Raw genomic sequence first — 18,164 nt, forward strand, 5'->3', positions numbered from 1 at the left:
AGTATACCTCATCCAGTGCACCAAATGCCCTGATGGAAGATATGTAGGAGAGACCAGACAACAACTGCGCACCAGAATGAATGCACGCCGGAAATCCATCAAAGACAGAAACACCCAACTACCGGTGGGGGCACATTTCTCACAGGAGGGCCACTCTTTCTCCAATCTCTCAGTCCTGATCCTCAAGGGAAATTTACACAACACATCCCAGAGACGAGCCTATGAGCTCCATTTCATCAACCTGCGGGATACTAGAGATCAGGGACTAAACATAGACATTGGATTTTTGATACATTACAATCTGCCTGGAAACTGACTCCCCAGCCCAGCCCAGCCCCTGGCTTCTTTATTTTTCATTCCATCCAGGAAGAGCACACACCAACTGCTGCAGCTTCCTGAGCCTGACGAAGGGTTTTTGAACCCGAAAGCTTGCTTAATAACTATTCTCCAACCATTTGGGTTGGTCTAATAAAAGATATCAAATTCACCCAAGGAACCTTGTCTGCATGCATGCTTGCATTCACATACAGAGTTTCCAGTCAGCTGGACTTCCCAGCATTGCAAGGGAACATGTATGCTGTACCCCATTAAAATGGTGTGACCATTTATTAGCTTTGCCCCCCAAAGAGGGAGTACCAGGAGGCACCCTCCCCCTGGAGCCTATGTATTTTTTGGATTATGGGAATTGCCTTCAAACTGCTCACACTTCAGCTTAGTTTAAAAAATAATAACCCACTAAACTCATTACACAAGCAAATACTTGTCTGAGAAACCCATATTTTTCAAAAATTTACCTTGTCTCAGACTATGATAATTTCACATTTTTGAGATTTCCATTATGAAGTAACATATCACTGGAAGCAAACTCCAAAGCAAGGAACCATGATTTCCATGAGTAATCTCTCTCTAGCTCTTACTTCCACAAGTTATCTCACTGGATTCATTCAATATGAATGTTTACACAAGCACACTTTACTTACCTAAGCAGCTGATAGTGGAAGGATGGTTCACTATTTGACAGCAACTACACTCATTTAAATTTTATTAAAATGTCTTCTGATAACAGTGATAGATATATGACCAGGCTCCAAAAGGGAAGCAGATATTTGAATGTTTATACCGGGGCATATCTAACATATATGCTGAACCAAAATGCTGAAAATTGTTAGGCTAATATAGAGGGTCAGAGAGATTATTCCTCTGCTATTCAAAGTTCGCTCAGTCTGAGATAAGGCATTATTCTGAAACATAACTACCCACTGAAGAGTAACTTTTCAAACGCATGCTTTCCATCTTCTTGTTTTTTATGTTTATGTAATTCACTGACTTTAGGCTGCACTGTGTAGGACAGAGCAATATAAAAATGTTACATAGCTCACTTGTACTATATGAATCTAGAAGAAATTTGAATGAGATTTGTAATGACCACATCAAGACTTTTTACCCGCTGTGTAAGCGATTTAGAAAGTCTAGTGTGTTTCTCATACAACTTTTAAATGTTCATCTTGGTCACTATGGTTTAATATACTTATTCAATTTAGAAACTCCATTGGTTTAAAGACATCTATATCTCAGGTTTTTGTCTTGCCAAAACCTGAAACTTGCTTAAATGGAGTCCATGGAATTTGAAGGCTCACAGCAGTAAATCACATCATAAAAAGGTCAAAGTTCTGGTCGATTTCCAGACTAATGGTGTTTAAAACCAATAAATACTTGCCTAATACTATAAATGCAGCAATAAATTTACACTTTCACATACATGCACACAGTTTGACATAGCATATGTAAAGTCTATCACTGTAATGTCAAGAATAGATAACAGAATTATAAGGCATTAACAATAACTGCTTAGCAAAGTTATGAGCAAAATTAATCCTTGTTTACTTGTCCCTATTTTTCTAAGGATTAACGCTAATAAAAATTAACTATACAAAGTCTATTTTTTATGTCACTTATTCCAGTTTTACAGCAGTTTAATCCCTAGGTCTTAATCTCTAGGGTCTGGAGCAGTTTAATCTCTGATTCTCCATTCCTACTGTTGCAAACAGAACTAGGTTGAACTTATTTTTCATGTTGCACAAAAAATGTCCCCATCCTGAAAGATGACAAAAATTTGAAATCTCAAAAATTTTTGTGGAACAAAATTCAGAAATACAGTAATTCTGGTCAAATCAGATATCATTTTGACCATTTCAGAAAGTTTCATTTCAATCTTTTTATTTAAAAAAAAGCCCTGTAGGTTAATACATTTTGAAATAAAAAAATAATAATAATTTCAGTCCAAATTGTTTATTTTGAAACTTTTTCCCCAAATATTTCAAAATGGGACAGTTGTGGAAACCAGCACTTTCCTGTGAAAAAGTGTTGTTTTCAATGAGTGCGTCTACATGTGCAGTGGACTGCGCTATTGTTACTGCGCAGTCCTGTCACCACACAGCTATTTTTAGCTGCTGCTGCACAGTAGCATCACCATCATGGTTTGTGTCCAGCGGTGCTACATCGCCATAGCAATGAACTACAGTGCAGTAGCTGCGGCGATGTAGTGTCTCATGTAGACACACTCAATGAATCTGTATTTTCCAATTATTTTTTTTTCTTATTAAAAAACAAAAAATCAAAACCAGCATTAGATATAAGTAATTCCTGCAAAGCCAGTGTGCAGAATCAAGCCTCTTTGTTTCAGTGACTTACCCTACTTTTTACAGTGATGTAATGCAGATCACTACCAGGAGCAGATGCCCCTGGGGCTATGGCCTTGTCTTGAGAACATGCCATGTTACATGAGGTAAATTTAAAAAAGAGATTTATTTAAAATCAGAATTCAATTTGCTTCACACTATGGAATCATACATCAATTAAGTAAAATAAAAGAGCAACGCTTAAAAAATAACTTTAAATTAGTTGAGTAAAAATCACCTGTGTTGGCCCAATGCTGGCTCTAATCTCATAAACATGCCAATATTCACTCTACCAGATTCATTAATATAAACAACTCCAGGAGTACATTATAAACTATTTGAAACAGGCTGTGGTTTTCCCCTTTAACTTGCTTGAATCACCCTAAATCTGACTTTAATCAGTCCTAATGACCATTTGTTTCAGCCACAGCAGCCAGATTGCATTTTTACTACCAACTACAGCTACCAGTTGGAAAAGTGCCCAGTTTTCTTTTCTAGTTATCACCTGCCAATACACCATGGGTCAGTGACACAGCTGCAATAACGTGCATCCTTGAGAAAGTAATCATGCTACTCCATTTCCCTATTCCCTACCTCCTCCACGGTAATGACAACATAAAACACTGACAATTTATTCTAGGTATCCCCCCCTGCCCCACCCTGTTGACTTGCTAGTAGTTAAACAGAGAGGGCCCAATTCTGCTAGTCTCAATAATATTATGCTCTGCAACATGTTCCTTTGATTTCCCTGTTAGAATAAGACTCTAAATAATAGAAAACATGCTTCCTTCACATGACTTTCAGTGTGCGTCATTTTAGTTTTTAAATGTCTACCTCATTTCATACCCAGGATTTAAAATCCTTTCAGAAAGAAGGCCACATATATAATGCTCTTAGACCAAGTCAATATAGGTCTGAATCCTACAGAGCTACTTTTTGCTACATGCCCATGACAGCAACAAAACATTAGCATGTTAGAGAAAATACATGTCCTGTGTATTGAATTTTTCTCTACTTGCAACCCGATCTGCCTCCCTCCCTAAAATGCTACAGTCATTAGGACAGACAGTGGGATCAGGTGGAAAAGGCCTGGGGTAGAACATTGCCAGTAACTGCTATGGGATCATGAGTTAGACCAGTGATTCTCAAGCAGGGTGCTGTGGCACCCTGGGGTGCCTTGAGATCTTTTCAAGGGTGCCACACAATGTTAAGCTATTAGGAATGCAACATGATTCATAAGATGGTAGGGGTGTGCAAGGTGGGCCCTGCGAAGTGGACCCTATTTGATTCGAATTCAGATTTCGCCCGAATTAAGGCCAGTGATTCGATTAGTTGATTTGGATCACTGTCCCTGATTCAATTCTGCTGAATCTGAAGATTCGAAGCTGATTCAGAGAATCAGCGATTCGGATATAGACACAGCTTTAAAAGTTTTTTCTACATACCTTGAGGTACCAACGCAGCTTGTGATTGCTGTGATGCTGGGGCAAATGCAGTATCCCACAGGAGTGTGTGGGGGCGGGGGGCCTCCACATGCTGGCCGGCGATCCCAGAAGTGGACCGGAAGTACTTCCAGTCCATTTCTGGGTCCGCTGGGGAGCACACTGCCCCCCTCCACCCCCCCACGCCTCCCTGGCTCGGCAATTGGCCACGGGAGGACCCTGGGTGCCCCCACAGACCGAGGAGGCACCAGTTGCCAAGCCAGGGTGGGGCCCAGCATGCTCCCAGCAGACCAGAAGTGGACCAGAAGTGCTTCTGGTCCACTTCTGGGTCTGCTGCTGAGCATGCTGGGGAGCCCCCCCGTGTTTCTGTGGGACACTCCATGTGCCCCACCATCACAGCATTCACAAGCCACCTGGTACCTAGAGGTATGTAGAAAAAACATTTAAAGCTGTGTCTATGTCCAAGTCGCCGAATCTTTCTGAATCTCTCTGAATCAATTTGGAGGGTTCCAATTAAATTCGGAGAGATTAAAGGGTCCTCTGATTCAATTCAGATTTGGAGATCTGGCCACCGAATTGGGCCAAATCTCCACTGAATCAAATCAGGGACTGAAGCTTTGCACAGCCCTACAAGATGAACCCAGAGATTTCAAATAGAAATCCAGAGATGCCAAACATTCTGACCTGTTGTAGTCTTTCTTTGCAACAGAAAAATTACTCTATTAAATTATCTGTAGTCAAAACCCAAGTAAGAACTAAAAGCTAGCATTTTCCAAGGGGTGTCTTGAGTCTAGAAAGGTTTTCTGTAGAACCACTTCCTTTTTCTCTGTTTGTTCTTCACTTTTGACTGTCCTGTCTATTTACATAGTGAGTTCTTCAGAGCAAAGACTTGATCTTATTTTGACTTTACAACAATTTCAGTTGGGCCTGTTGGTGTTACTGCGGTACAAATACATTAGACATTGTGTTACATTCTACTCCAGTTAACCATGTAGAGTTAGCACTGTTCTTTCCCAGCTTGTTCATCATCTATAGCAGTGGTTTTCAAACTTCCTAAAGTCACAGAACTTTTTGTATCACTTCTTTGTCTCCAGAACCCCTCCCTGGTTCCACAGGCCATGTAAGCTGACCCAGACCTAGGCAACTGGGCCTGGTAATGGCAGTGCACTACCTCCCAGCCCACTCCACTATCACCCCCAGTCTCTTTGTGGAACCTCTGACGATCTACCACAGAACCCCAGAGTTCTTCAGAACACAGGGGAGGGGAGTTGTCTGTCCAGGGATGGGAGGGTTGGGGTGGGGCAGGAGGGGCCAAAAATAGCCTGGTCAGGGTTGGAAGGGTAGGAAAAATGCAGTCCCAGGGCTGCAATGAGTCATTGGGCTTTCCCAGCCCCGGAGCTGCTCTCTGAATGCATTCAGACATTTGGTCAATCGAGCTAACCCATTCCTAATCTGAGTTCACCTCTTCATCTGAACTAAATTAGATCAATCCAGCCATTTTTTGCCCAGTCTAACCTCCCCAAATGTCTGCACAGATCAGCACTTAGATCAATCTAACCACAGTTAGGTGAATCTAAGTGTAATGTCTGCACTTACCCTCTGAGTGACATCATTACGTTTATGTGCAACAAAGTCAGAACTACGCCTCACTGAGGCTTCTGCCAGCTCTTGGTGAAGGGAAGCAATCTCTTTCATCCCTGTTCCATGCACTAGGATGGGTCTATAATTGTCATTCCCAGTGAATAAACTGTCCCTACACCATGGATCAATAACAGTGGGGCCAGACCATTCCCCTCCCCCCATTTACAGCATCCTGCTTCGCAGACCAGTTTAAAAGCAAACAGGCCTTGTGCTCCCTAAAGTGAAAAGAATAAATGAACTGTTGGCATACAAGGCCTTTGCATGAGTACTGGGTAGGGGAAACTTCCTTTAAACTGCTATTTCTGTCACACATCCTGAAGAAGACTCACACATCCTGGCTCTAGATCATAGGAAAGTAGGGCTGGAAGGGACATCATGAGGTCATCTAGTTCATCTATATCAGGGGTGTCAAATTTACCTAAGGCCAGATATGGACCACAAGAGTTCCTTCTGCACTGGATCCAGACTGTTAGGGGCAGATCCAGGGAGCCACATTCAGGTAGCACTGTAGATCCAGGGATGTGTAGCTACACAGAGCCATATTGAAGCAGTTTGGAACCAGGGGTACATGGTGCTGCAGAGCTCTGGCCAGGCACCTGCATGGAGCCACATTCAGGTGGTGGCACAGACATGGAAATGCCTGTGAGCATCAGCCCCCAGCTCCATGCTGTCAGCCAAATGATGCCCCATGCAGCCACATACCTCCAGATCCACACCATTGCCCAGCATGTGGAACTCTGCCCAATTGACAGTGCCAGGGGTGTATTGCAAAGCAGAACTGAGGGTGTGCACTTCCAGTAGCCCACCAGACTACTGGTGGTCCAGATGCAATGGTTCAGTGGGATGGATCCAGTCTGCAGGCTGAATGTTTGACACCCCTGATATAGACGTTTATAGCAAAGAAGCTCAAGACAAGCCTGAGCCTGACCAAAGCAAATTCATTGTAGAATCTCAGTGGACATTTGCAAGGGGATTGTTTGTAGAATATTCACAGCTCAAGTCTTTAAGTACCTTCAACAAAACATGTATTTACAGTCCTAGTGGCTCACCCTAATATGGGCTACACAAGCTTCCTAAAATAATCTTTTACTGCCCTTCAGCACTTCTCTATCCCCTCCCTCCCCCCCAAACATATGCATGTTAAAGTTTCTTGACCAGATTTACAATTTCTCAAGCATATTACTATAGCAAACCTGTAAAATACATTTTTTTCAAAACGCTTGTACTGTAAATGTTTATTCATAGCACAATCCCACCAAAATGTCAAAGGACAATGAAAGATGGTGACTCTTAATTTACACTCTAGCATTCTGTCTCTTGAGGTTTGTAAATGCACTTGCTTCTTTCAAGTAACAACAGTTCTTATTTCTGTTAATTATGCCTTTCTTTCCGTGTACCCCTCAAGGTCTTATAATGGGTCATCTATTTGCTTTAATGAGTAACAGGGCTATAGGATTTACTAACTATATAGTTTACTTCATTAAATTCTGAATGAACTGAAAGGCTTTTTTTTAAATTGAAACTTAAGAGCTAGACTCCCAGATGGTGTAAACTAGCATAACTTTTTTGAAGTCAAAGGTACTTCAAGTTATTGACTTAAATGGAGACATGATTTCACCCAGGAAGTTCAATAGGTTTACATGGTATTTTGAATTCAATACAGCAACGATACCATCATTTTAGATGAAAGCCTCACAAGGGAAGATATGGTTTTCATTTTAATTCACATTATGTTGAAAACCTTAAACAAAAGACACATTAAATATAACAGTATTTGAATACAGTGCCATTCTAAACACCACAATGTTCGTACACCAATATTAACAATGGTGTGATTTATGATTACAGAAAACATACATGGCTATTGAATGTCTCCTGCTTCTCCACTTTGTTTCTAAGTTACTAAACCAAAGTCCAGAGTATAATATAATTTACAACACTATAAAATGTTTTACAGCTGAAACAGAGTAAAAGCTTAAGACCCACGTCCTTCTGTAACATGACCATAGTTTCATCTTGTTAAACTTTATTTACGGAAAGCAGGGATTGACAGGAACTTTCATAGCGTCACTTTCCTACTGACTGCCAACATCACCTTTCCCACTTCAGTATGTTCTTAGGAAGAGCCTCTTCCTTTAAAAATAATAAATTCAGAGAGATAACAGACTTTCATGATAGGTTTGACTTTAGGGATTTTTTTTCTTAAATCACTTTCCTAAGATTACCGTCGCTTTTTTTTCCCCTCTAGCAAGGATTTATAAGACTCTGGTCAAGATGATATACAAATCATAATTTCTAGAACTAAATCAAATTCCAAAGCACCACTACCTGAAACTTCTAATGTTGTTCTTTTTTAAAAACAAAGAAATAATACTGCCTTGTAATTCCTAGATTTGAACTGCTGCTCTGTGGTCTTAATTTTAGCACAGATCATATGTAAATATTTTAGGGGTTTTTTTCAGGCACAACTAGAAACTCAAGGTAACAGGCTTTTGGGGAGGAGAGGTGTTTGTTTTGCTTATGATTTCATCTAAATATGGAGATAACTCCACTTAAACAGCTAACCTGTTGAGATAACCATTATTCAAGATTGGGTCTATCAAGATTTCTGTTATCTGCCACTGATGTTCCACCATTTAGACTGAAATCTAGTGATATCGGTTTGCAAGATTTTAGCACACTTGAATCTAAAACCAAATCCCAGCTTTTATTTGGCCTCAAAACCCAATCCTAATCACTAGATTTAACCTATTCTGGCTCAGGAGTTGAAAGAGTTCCCTCAACCTCATGCTACATTGTAGAACCAGACAAAAAATTAAGCAATATTCAACATAACAAATATTTTTTCCATGCCTTGAGAGAGGCACACAATGTACTTTGCTGCTGTCTTCCTGATGACAACATTTGGAGGTGTGGGTTTAACGGTGATATTTACTTCATCCACAATAAAAACAAAGCTTTTGTAACAAAAGTGCAAGGGATTAGGTCTTGTCAATGCTAGGCTAGTTCTGTCACCAGGTGTTCTGACAGCAAACCACAGCCACTACAAGGAAGCCTTCAGACCATGATTGAATGGAAGGGTTTCTGTTGGCTCTAGATGGCTCAACCTAGCAGCTGTGCTGGCAGGGTATGTCTTCCTCCACTGGCTGCTAAGTAATGGGTGACAACAGAAGTCTTCTTTTTCCTTAGAGAGGTGGTATTACTCTACCAGTAGAAAGAACTCCATGGCAGTTTTGAGTGTAGATTTCATCCAAATTTTACCTGCCCTCAAAGCTTTGCCAACAGAATTTGAGTTTGGCCAGAAAAAAAACCCACTATGTAATGTAGGGGCCAGAGCTTATGGAGGTGAAATCCATCTTGGGCTGTCTAGACAAGGATAATACTTAGGGGCATAATAGCAACCATGGCTGCAGCAGCAGCAAATCGAGTGGTACAGTGTGCATAGCAGCCCCACACCCACACAACTTGCATGTGTAACTGAGTTCACTGCATCCACGTAACTATTTGTTTCACGGTACCCCATGCTGAACCAATATCAAGAGCTTCTCCAAAGGAGGGGACCTCCTCCAGACCCATTCCACTACTGCTACTGCCTTTCTTTGCAGCTCAGTTCTACCAATGGGATTTCTCCTTTGGTGAGTACAAATCAGATGGAAGGTTTAAAAAGTGAATAATTACTTCAAAGAATCATTAAAATCAATTCAAGGGAGGATCCATGTGGAACAGAAATCATATGAGTGAATGTATAGGCCTTTTCCACCTAAGACCACCTTACACTCCTCTAGTAAGGTAAAGGATACTTGAATTAGGAATAAATTATATCTACACCCACTGGAAAGTTGCTTTTATAGAGGTGTAAAGTGGTCTCTGTGCAAATGACAAACATGCCCATACTTTTTAAGTCAGGGCATCTAAATTTGAAAATTTGCCCACTGTGGCAAACCTTCATTTACAAGCAATTCCTGGGAGGATGTTGTATTTCTCTTGACTAGCACTGGCTAAAATCCCTCCTGTGTCAAATAATTAAGTATAATATTCAGGCTCTTAAAATAAGTATTTAGTTGCATAAAATTACATTCACATTACTTAGTTGAAGCTACAGAGGACATTTTTTACTCCCTTCCTTCTGCTGAATTGCATCTAGCTCCACGAACAGTCTCATAAAATTTAATAGGGCTACTTGCAAAGAAAGGTATTGCCTGACTTGAAGTAAAGACAGCAGAATCTCAGCTATATTATACAGAAACATATGGAACTAAACCAACAGAATAACATATACTTAACTTAGATGCCTGAAATGGATAAAGCTCTGTTCCCCATCAGTGGAACATTGTTCAATTTACTATTGTCGTTTGGCTATTTCTCGCTGTGATACATTATAAACAAGACAAATAAGACATCATACTGTCCTGTCATAGCAGTTAAATCTAGAATCAGACAGCATCGCAGAAAACTTCAGCCTTCCTGGCACTTCCTCAACAAAGGATATGTTTGTACTATTGATTATGCTGCTGAAAATAATTTTACTGTGTTGACAGGCATCACTCAACAAAGGTGATGATGAAAATCTGAAAATTAGAACATTAAACGAACACCTGCAACAATTTTCCTGCCAAATTCACAACCAATTAAATATTGACTTATTTGAGATCAGAGGGCCAAATTTCACCCATGGCCTCAGAGCTCATTGCAGCTCACAGATTTACACCAGAAATTAATTTGACTCACGAATCTCTGTCACAAAAAAGAAGGCATTACTGACATCTTCAAATGCTCTATTCTAATATTCTTATTCTTTTAGTCACCTCTCTCTCTCTCTCCCCCATTGTCATGCATTAGCAGCAAAACCATCTTTTTTTATCAACCTCTAGCAGCTCATATCAACAATCTCATGTTGTGTGCATACACACATGTACACATGCACAGAATCATAGAAAAATAGGGCTCGAAAGAACCTCAAGAGGTATTCTAGTCCAACCCCTGCTCAAGGCAGGATCATCCCCATTTAAACTGTTGCAGGCAAGTGTTTGTTTGACCTGCTCTTAAGAAAAAAAGAGCTACACAAACTCGTGCCCCTATTTGTTGTTTGACATAAAAAGAACATATATTACTTCCTTTCAAAATGTGATATTCTATGAAGTGTTCTTTGAGGCAGAACATGTATTCCTGTATGCCCTATGTGTTTGAAAAGTCCTGTCCATATTTGTGGTATTGTTGAAGCCATTTTTGTCAGATAAGAGGAGACAGAAGCCTTTCTGCAGCCTTCTCTTAACTCCTACATTTTTTTTGCCCTATCACTGCCAAAGGTCAGTGGATGCAATGATTTCCCCCTGAGAAGCAGGTAGGAGGTTTAATCTTTCTAAACTACAAATGCTACAGCGTATGCAAGGAAGCTCCATGAGTCTCAAGAGACACATGGAGGGTAAGGGTATTATTGTTACGATAAACTGTTTCCTTCTTCCTGGGCTCCCTGTTCTAACCTGCCCCACAACTCCAGCTCGTGAAGGTTTCAATATCCAGAGAGTAGACAAATATTTGGACAGGATCCACATTTTAGCAAAAGTTCATAGTTCAAATTTTCCACAAGTTTGAGGTTCTCAGTGGGAGCAGTCTTTCACCAATCTTAGCACCTCCCTGCCTTGCAGCATCCCTTTCATACCTGCAGAACTCTAACCAGGCGTTTAGAAATCAGCAAGTTGAAAGTGTAAACCTGCATTACTTCAAGGGCCCTTAGATCCTCTTTTGCTTGTTTTTGCTCCCTTCCACAACTGGCAACAAAAGTAAAGGGGAACCTGTAATGGTACATTCTGAAAGAGAGTAACTTACCAGCTTTCGGTGTCCGTGTAGCATTCTGTAGATACTTGCCGCTCTTGTATAAATATAAAACTCTTTCTAGCTGAGCAAGTGTTTCATCTATTCCCCAATGAAGTTCTCCTTTAAAAGTACAGAAAGCAGTGATTTAGACAAACAGCTTCCTTTACAGTAAATAGGAGTTAGGCAACAATAAGTTACAAGCCATTAGGATTTAGTTATGCCATATCATATGATGATGGTATTGTGATGTGGACACATTAGGCATTGTAAGTGCCTGCCAAATTGAATTTACACATGCAAGAAGAGCCACGTCATGACCCTGCATGTCAAAAACTGAGCAACTAGTATACTGAGACACTGTCTGAATACAATAGAATGGGGCACACACAGGAAAGGAATATTCTTCTCCAGTGATTTCCTTTGAAATCATTTATAGTATGGTATCCTTAGCCTTCCCACAACATGTATGTAATAGAAAGCAGGAAAAAATGCTTTCAGGCATGAGTCCAAGAGTACAGGTAAGGAAAAGTTAAGATACTGTTCCCCCAAAGTCATGCGACGATTAATCTCTAAGCTAATTTTAAGGTCTGCTCTTGATTATGAAGCACAGAGGCATCTCCAAAATCATAGGCAAACGCATGCAAAATATTGGTCTCTAAGACTCAAATTCCTCTAACTGATGGTCCATCAATTAAGCTTTTGGCACGGGACTTTGTGGGGTCTCTTTGGACTGGGATGAATTTCAGCCTGTGGCCTGGATCATTCCTCCTGATATTCTGATAGAGGGGCCTAAACTTCATCTCAAATCCTACTTTCATCCCACTTCTGCTGAATTGCAATGGGTACTTCACCCATCCATTGTGAAAGTCATCCCTGTGCTGAGGTGTCAAGGCAAAGTATGTGTCGCTTAAAGTCCCACTGAAGGCCTCAAAATAAGGATATATATGGTGTATGGAGCCTCTCTCTGCTCCTTTGTACAAGGATGAATTTCATTTTAAGTGAGAGCAGGATCTGGCTGTATAGCAATGAAAGTAAATGTAACTCTCTCCTAACACACAAGTATTCAATATCACAGTAATATATGAGAGGGAGAAATGTGGCAGTATTGTATATTTACAGTGTGATTACCTGTAGCATTGACTATCACATCCAATAATGGTCTCAATGAAGATGGAGCACTGTGCGGCAGAAGATACGTAAAAAAAAACCTGCAGTGACAAAGTAACCCAGATTGAAAAATAAAAGTTTGCAAGAGCCTAGTAACCACTGAACAACATAAAGAATAAAATTCCAATAGTATATAAGCCACTAACCCATTCAGGAAATATAATCATATTCCTTAATCAAATAAATATATAGCTGGAGCTATTCACACAGTTCACACAGCTGTCTGGCATACACATACTACACTTCAATATACAAGGCTGCCTTGTAACTACCTGTAAATGTTCCATTAACACAGAAATTTGCTGTGAAGCCCCATGGATTGTGACTATTTGCAAAGCTGTCTGTGCCTAGACAAACTTTATTAAAGGGACACTGTGAAACTCAGAAGTCTTGTTTTTTTCAAACTGTAAAAAAATGCACAAGTCTGATTTAGGCTCCTTTCATTTCATCAGTTATTTACTTTTATTTTTACAGTTTTCATGGGCCTTAAAATTAATGGTCAAGAAAAATCCTTCATTCTATTGTTGTGAATCCATCATAATTCAGGATGTCTTCAATATTTCCCTGGTGTAGATATAATTTATGTGCATTCATAATGTTCTTGATGCATTCCCTGCTACGAAAAACTGTTAGTCATTCAAGTAGTTCCTTTGTTTTTCATGAGCATGGAAGTTAAAGCAGCAAAAAATGAAGTGGGTTCTACAGTTTCTTAATTTCTCACAAGCTTAAAATAACTACCTAATTGTCATTGTTCTGAAGATCAGCTATGCTAAGTGCAATGGGAAAATCTAACTAGAAACAGAAGTTGATGTACTTACAAAAATGTGGCATTTCCTATAATTTTGAAACCTGGACTCAGTTGAAAAAAAAATGAATTACGAAAGTTAAATCAGCTTGTTTTTATCTGTCATTTAAGGTACACACAATTTTGCAAGGCCACTTTAAATGCCTACTACAAAGTGACTCTTACTAACCTCTGCAAACTTAGTTTTACTAGAAAGATTAGATAAGATGGACAGTTCAGAATTTGGTACTCTAAACAAAAGTATCAGACATAAATACTAGGTTATGAGCAGAATGGTAACACAAATAGGAAATTTGACTTTGAGTTGCTCTGTTTTATATCTAACCTGTAAAGTAAAGTAAAACCTTTTTTCACATACAGAGACCACATTGTCAAACAGAAACTGTAGTGAATCATACTCATTTGAGAGAATAAAGCACGTCTTACATAAGCATAAAATTTAAAAAATTAGGTTATTGATGGGAAAATGTCAATCACAGGATTCTGTATTATAGCCAACTCAACTGAGATATTCCACTTTATACATTTCCCAAAGATTTTAAGTTCTGCTTTCCAAATGAATATTTACATCACCATCTAGGATTATTATATAGATTTTTTTCAGGGATGTATATAAATAAGATTGTAAAAATGAGCATGAACACTTGAAACTAATTATTTTTCTGTTGAACTGAAACACTTTTGGCCTATGGAGATTGCTCCTGAACAGCGTTCTGCAAGAATTCAATAGCCATTGCTTACTTCTTTTCTATTAGGAAGCTGCAGTTGGACAAGAAAGTCACCTAGCATAGGTTCTGTTCCTCAGTCGGGTGACTAAGCAAATACCTCTGGTATGAACACCCACATGTCCAACTTTGATATTCACATACATTGGTGTCAGTAAAACCTGATCAAAAGAATGCTTGTAAAACATATGTGATGAAGCTAAAAGGGATCAGTGGTTTCATCTAGTCTGCCCCTCTGCATAACACACACAGCAGGTCTTCCCTAGATCAATTCCTGTTAGAATTAGAACACATTTGTAGAAAAATAGCCTTGATTTAAGAATGGCCAGTGATGGATAATCTATCGCAAGTCTTGGTAAATTGTTCCAGTGCTTAATTGCCAACACTGTTAAAGGTCTGCACCTTGAAAAAGAAAAAACAAGAGAGAGATGCAAAGATAATTTTTAAAAACTTAAAAAAAAGGGCACTCCAAAACTTGCCAGGGTTTTTTTTTTTGCAATATTTTCTCCGTTCTAATCATTCATTTTGAGAAGAAAGCTGGTATTTCCCATGACTGCCTAGTAAATTTCAAAACTCCTGAAGATACATGCAGTTCATGGATGTACTACTGCTTAAGAACACGAGGTAATAGATCATAGGATCCTTTTCCCATGCTTTGAGAAAGTAATACAACCATTCATCTGCCATCACGATGACTGAATGGCAAGGGAGTAAGGAAACTTGAAAACCTAACTGTCCACATCAAATGGACTCAGACTTTATCTTTGCCGAATGATGACACAGAGATTCATAAAAGGATAGTTGTAGCCTGGTATGTTGTGAGTCTGCTGTCAAGCCAAAGCCTGTGGCTTAATAATAAGTAAGAATGGGGACCAAAAACACAAACTGATGAGCACACAAAATAGTTCAGAAGCACTCTCCCAAATGTTAACTGTGATAGGAAAAGACTGCCTTCTTTAATAAGACCAGTAACCACCCTGCAAGACCACTGAATCATGGGTGTATCCCCATTTAAATCTATAACTAAGATGCACAGTTGCCCATTAGTTTTTTTCTGACCAGACCAGCAAAATGGTTCTAACCAGAAACCAGCTAGCTAAGCAGTATCTTTAATCCAAGCAGATGGAAATGGAAAATTTTGCAGGACACGCTAAAAACTGTGTTGCGCAAAAGCACGTGGCAGTCATGTGGTAGAATCCATTTCAGTGTGGTCAGCTAATGTAACACATATGCTGGCAAGCACATTAGGAGAAAAGCAGAAGACCTCACTGGAGAAGACTCTTCTAGCTGTGGTCTGGCAGACAGAGAATGGCATATTTGAAAGGAAAGACTAAGAAAAGGGCACATGATCACACCATCTCCTTGAGATCTTCTATCTTCCTATCTGAAGCAGGCAACAGGGCCCCGTGCCTCACCAGTGCCCTTCAACATCAAGCCATGGCACAACCAGGAGCAGTGCAGTAAGACTCAATTCCCAATCTCTTGAAAGCTAATTATAAACATCCTGGGGAACCAGAATGTAGTCCCCAGAATGAGTACAGCACTTAAAGTAAGGAATAAGCCAAGACCATAGATGCAAATCAGGCATGTAAAGCTACTCAGTTGTAAGCCTGAACAAAATTTAAGAAATAAAATTTTAAAGGTGGACATTTAAGTTAGACACTTTCTTCAGAGTTCTGACTAACCATTCATAAGTCCACTGTCCTACCCATAAATGATGTGCATGCCATGGAGCATAAACTATGGATGCAGACCTCAGTGTGGGGCACCTAGAGGTGGACGGGGTTAACACATGAAGGAAGACAAACCTTGCTACCCAAAAATAGGTCAGGTTGTTCCAGGAGGATGCAAAGAAGAAAACAGCAGGGAAAGAACTGAAGGGTAGAGCTAGTTAGTTTTAAAATATTCCTGAAGTCACCTCAAACTTCTACCTCATTTGTGCCACATGTACAAAAGTGGTAAGACTTGCATCTCAAAAGTCTTGTGAGAATTATTTTTATAACATTAAAAATGATTAATGCTATTAAAAATTAAAGATTAAAAATGCTATATTAATGGTGAGTGCTTTCATTAAATGAAATGTGTTTATAATTAGTCTAACAGAGCCTGATCCAACATGTTTCCATGGTCTACAGTGGCTGTAAATGATTACACAGCATGTTTTGTCAAACTGTATTTACTTCTGTAAGATAACAAACAGTATACCTGTATGCATTGTAAAGATTCCTCTTTTCATTCATATTTTGACATCGGGCCTCAACAGAACAGGGAAGAGTGAAATTTCTTGCTGGGAACTCCATGAAACAGTCATTGTTACTGGTACAAGAGCTTTCTTCAATGCTAGCATCATCCAGATCTGTCACTTTAAGCTCTCCATCTACAATCACAAACTGTCGAGGTCGAAAATCCAACAACGTCACAGAGCCAAGAGGCGAGTGAGCCAAATAATGCAAAAGACGAACCAAGCTGAGACATATCTGAAATTTAAAGTATAGGCATCTTTTAAGGGTTTTTTCCTTTGAACAAAACATAAAAATGCAGCTGCTGAAATTAAGTAACATGCATAAATGACCAAGTATCAGCTGATTTATCATCAAAATTAAACCAACTACCTAAAATTTACTTTGTATTTACACAGTTGATCAAAACAATCTTAGAAGCTTCTTTACCAATTTTTTTCACATCATTACTATAGGGTTGTACTTTAATAAGACCCAAAAAAAGCATCAGTCTCTCAAGTCTCAGTGGAAATGAAAATATTTGTTCTTAACAAAATGTGACAAGAGACACTGATCCCCTAAAAGAGTTACAAGCTTAAATTCATGTACTTAAAGTAGTACCATTAACATTAACTGAACTACTAACAATGAATATGATTAAGCAAATACATAAGTCTTTGCAAGATCAGAGCCTAGCCATGTAGATAAACCCTTATGTCTGCGCAGGATTCCTTTCAAGCAAGTGAGGCTCCGCACAGGTGCAAGCAGCCTGCCTAGGCAGATCAGATTGCAAGACTGAGACCACTGCATGCAAAATGATACAGACTTTGCCCTTCCGGTCTTGGACTCAGCCCTTTCGATCTTACTGAGGTACAGCTTTCCGTTCATTTACCTAACGCCTGGACAATATGCCTTTAAATGATTGTGTATCTTATTAACACAAAACAAATATTAATATGTACATAGTGAAATATTTGCATGCTTGGTCCATGTATTAAATTAACAGCAGGTATATTACAGTCGAGGAAGCTTGTTCTTGTTTACATATATGCTTGGGGCGGGGTTTAATAAAAGGGCTGTTGAAGCCTCTTGTATTAAAGAAATCAAATCAAAATTCAGTCTGGGGACATAAATAATATACACAGGGGAGTACTTATATGCATACTTCAGAAGAAAGCAGAGGTTGGGCATGTCTCATGTTATACCTCAGAGACTTCTGTAGAATATTAGGTCTATCAGATACTTCTATAATAATTTCCCTGTCTTGCCAAGTTAGAATATTTTTATCCCACTGAAATGATACCAAAAGTTTATGTAGAGATATTTGAAGGTATAACTGAAATCAAGCATGGTTATGGGATGTCTGGATTGACTGTTCTTTTGTCCTTCTTGAAATTCATAATATTGTTTTATGCAATGCCCCAGAGGACATTATACAAAAAAGGCATGTTGTGTTGCTAAGGAAATGGACGTAGACCAAAATGAAGCATTTGAAAGTCAGAATATGAATGTGATTTTTCATTGGGTCAAGAGCACACTTCACAGAACAGCATTAGAGGGAAAGAACACTGAAAAAATAATTAGAGAACTTTCAAAGTTGTTGCCTACTCAAAGGAAAATATTAGACCAAAATAACTCAAGTCACAGATTTCATAAATTACTAAGCAAAACTT

The 18,164-nt window shown here is 39.3% G+C and overlaps 1 protein-coding gene across 4 annotated transcripts in view; it reads right to left on the reverse strand.

Annotated features, from left to right (window-relative positions):
• The window catches only part of PKDCC (protein kinase domain containing, cytoplasmic), a 51,285-nt gene that overhangs the window by 13,651 nt on the left and 19,470 nt on the right, over positions 1-18,164 (reverse strand). For 3 of the 4 annotated variants that reach the window (XM_025207738.1, XM_025207739.1, XM_006026734.3), the window contains 3 exons: positions 16,478-16,749; positions 12,704-12,783; positions 11,588-11,695 (listed from right to left, as the gene is read on the reverse strand). In XM_025207738.1, coding sequence (XP_025063523.1) covers positions 11,588-11,695; positions 12,704-12,783; positions 16,478-16,749 — 460 coding nt within the window. Of the gene's footprint in view, positions 1-6,902; positions 7,895-11,587; positions 11,696-12,703; positions 12,784-16,477; positions 16,750-18,164 lie in introns of those variants that run through there. The other variant, XM_025207740.1, reaches the window with a different exon arrangement.

The sequence above is a fragment of the Alligator sinensis genome, unplaced genomic scaffold, assembly GCF_000455745.1.
Source record: "Alligator sinensis unplaced genomic scaffold, ASM45574v1 scaffold173_1, whole genome shotgun sequence".
Lineage (NCBI taxonomy): Eukaryota > Metazoa > Chordata > Crocodylia > Alligatoridae > Alligator > Alligator sinensis.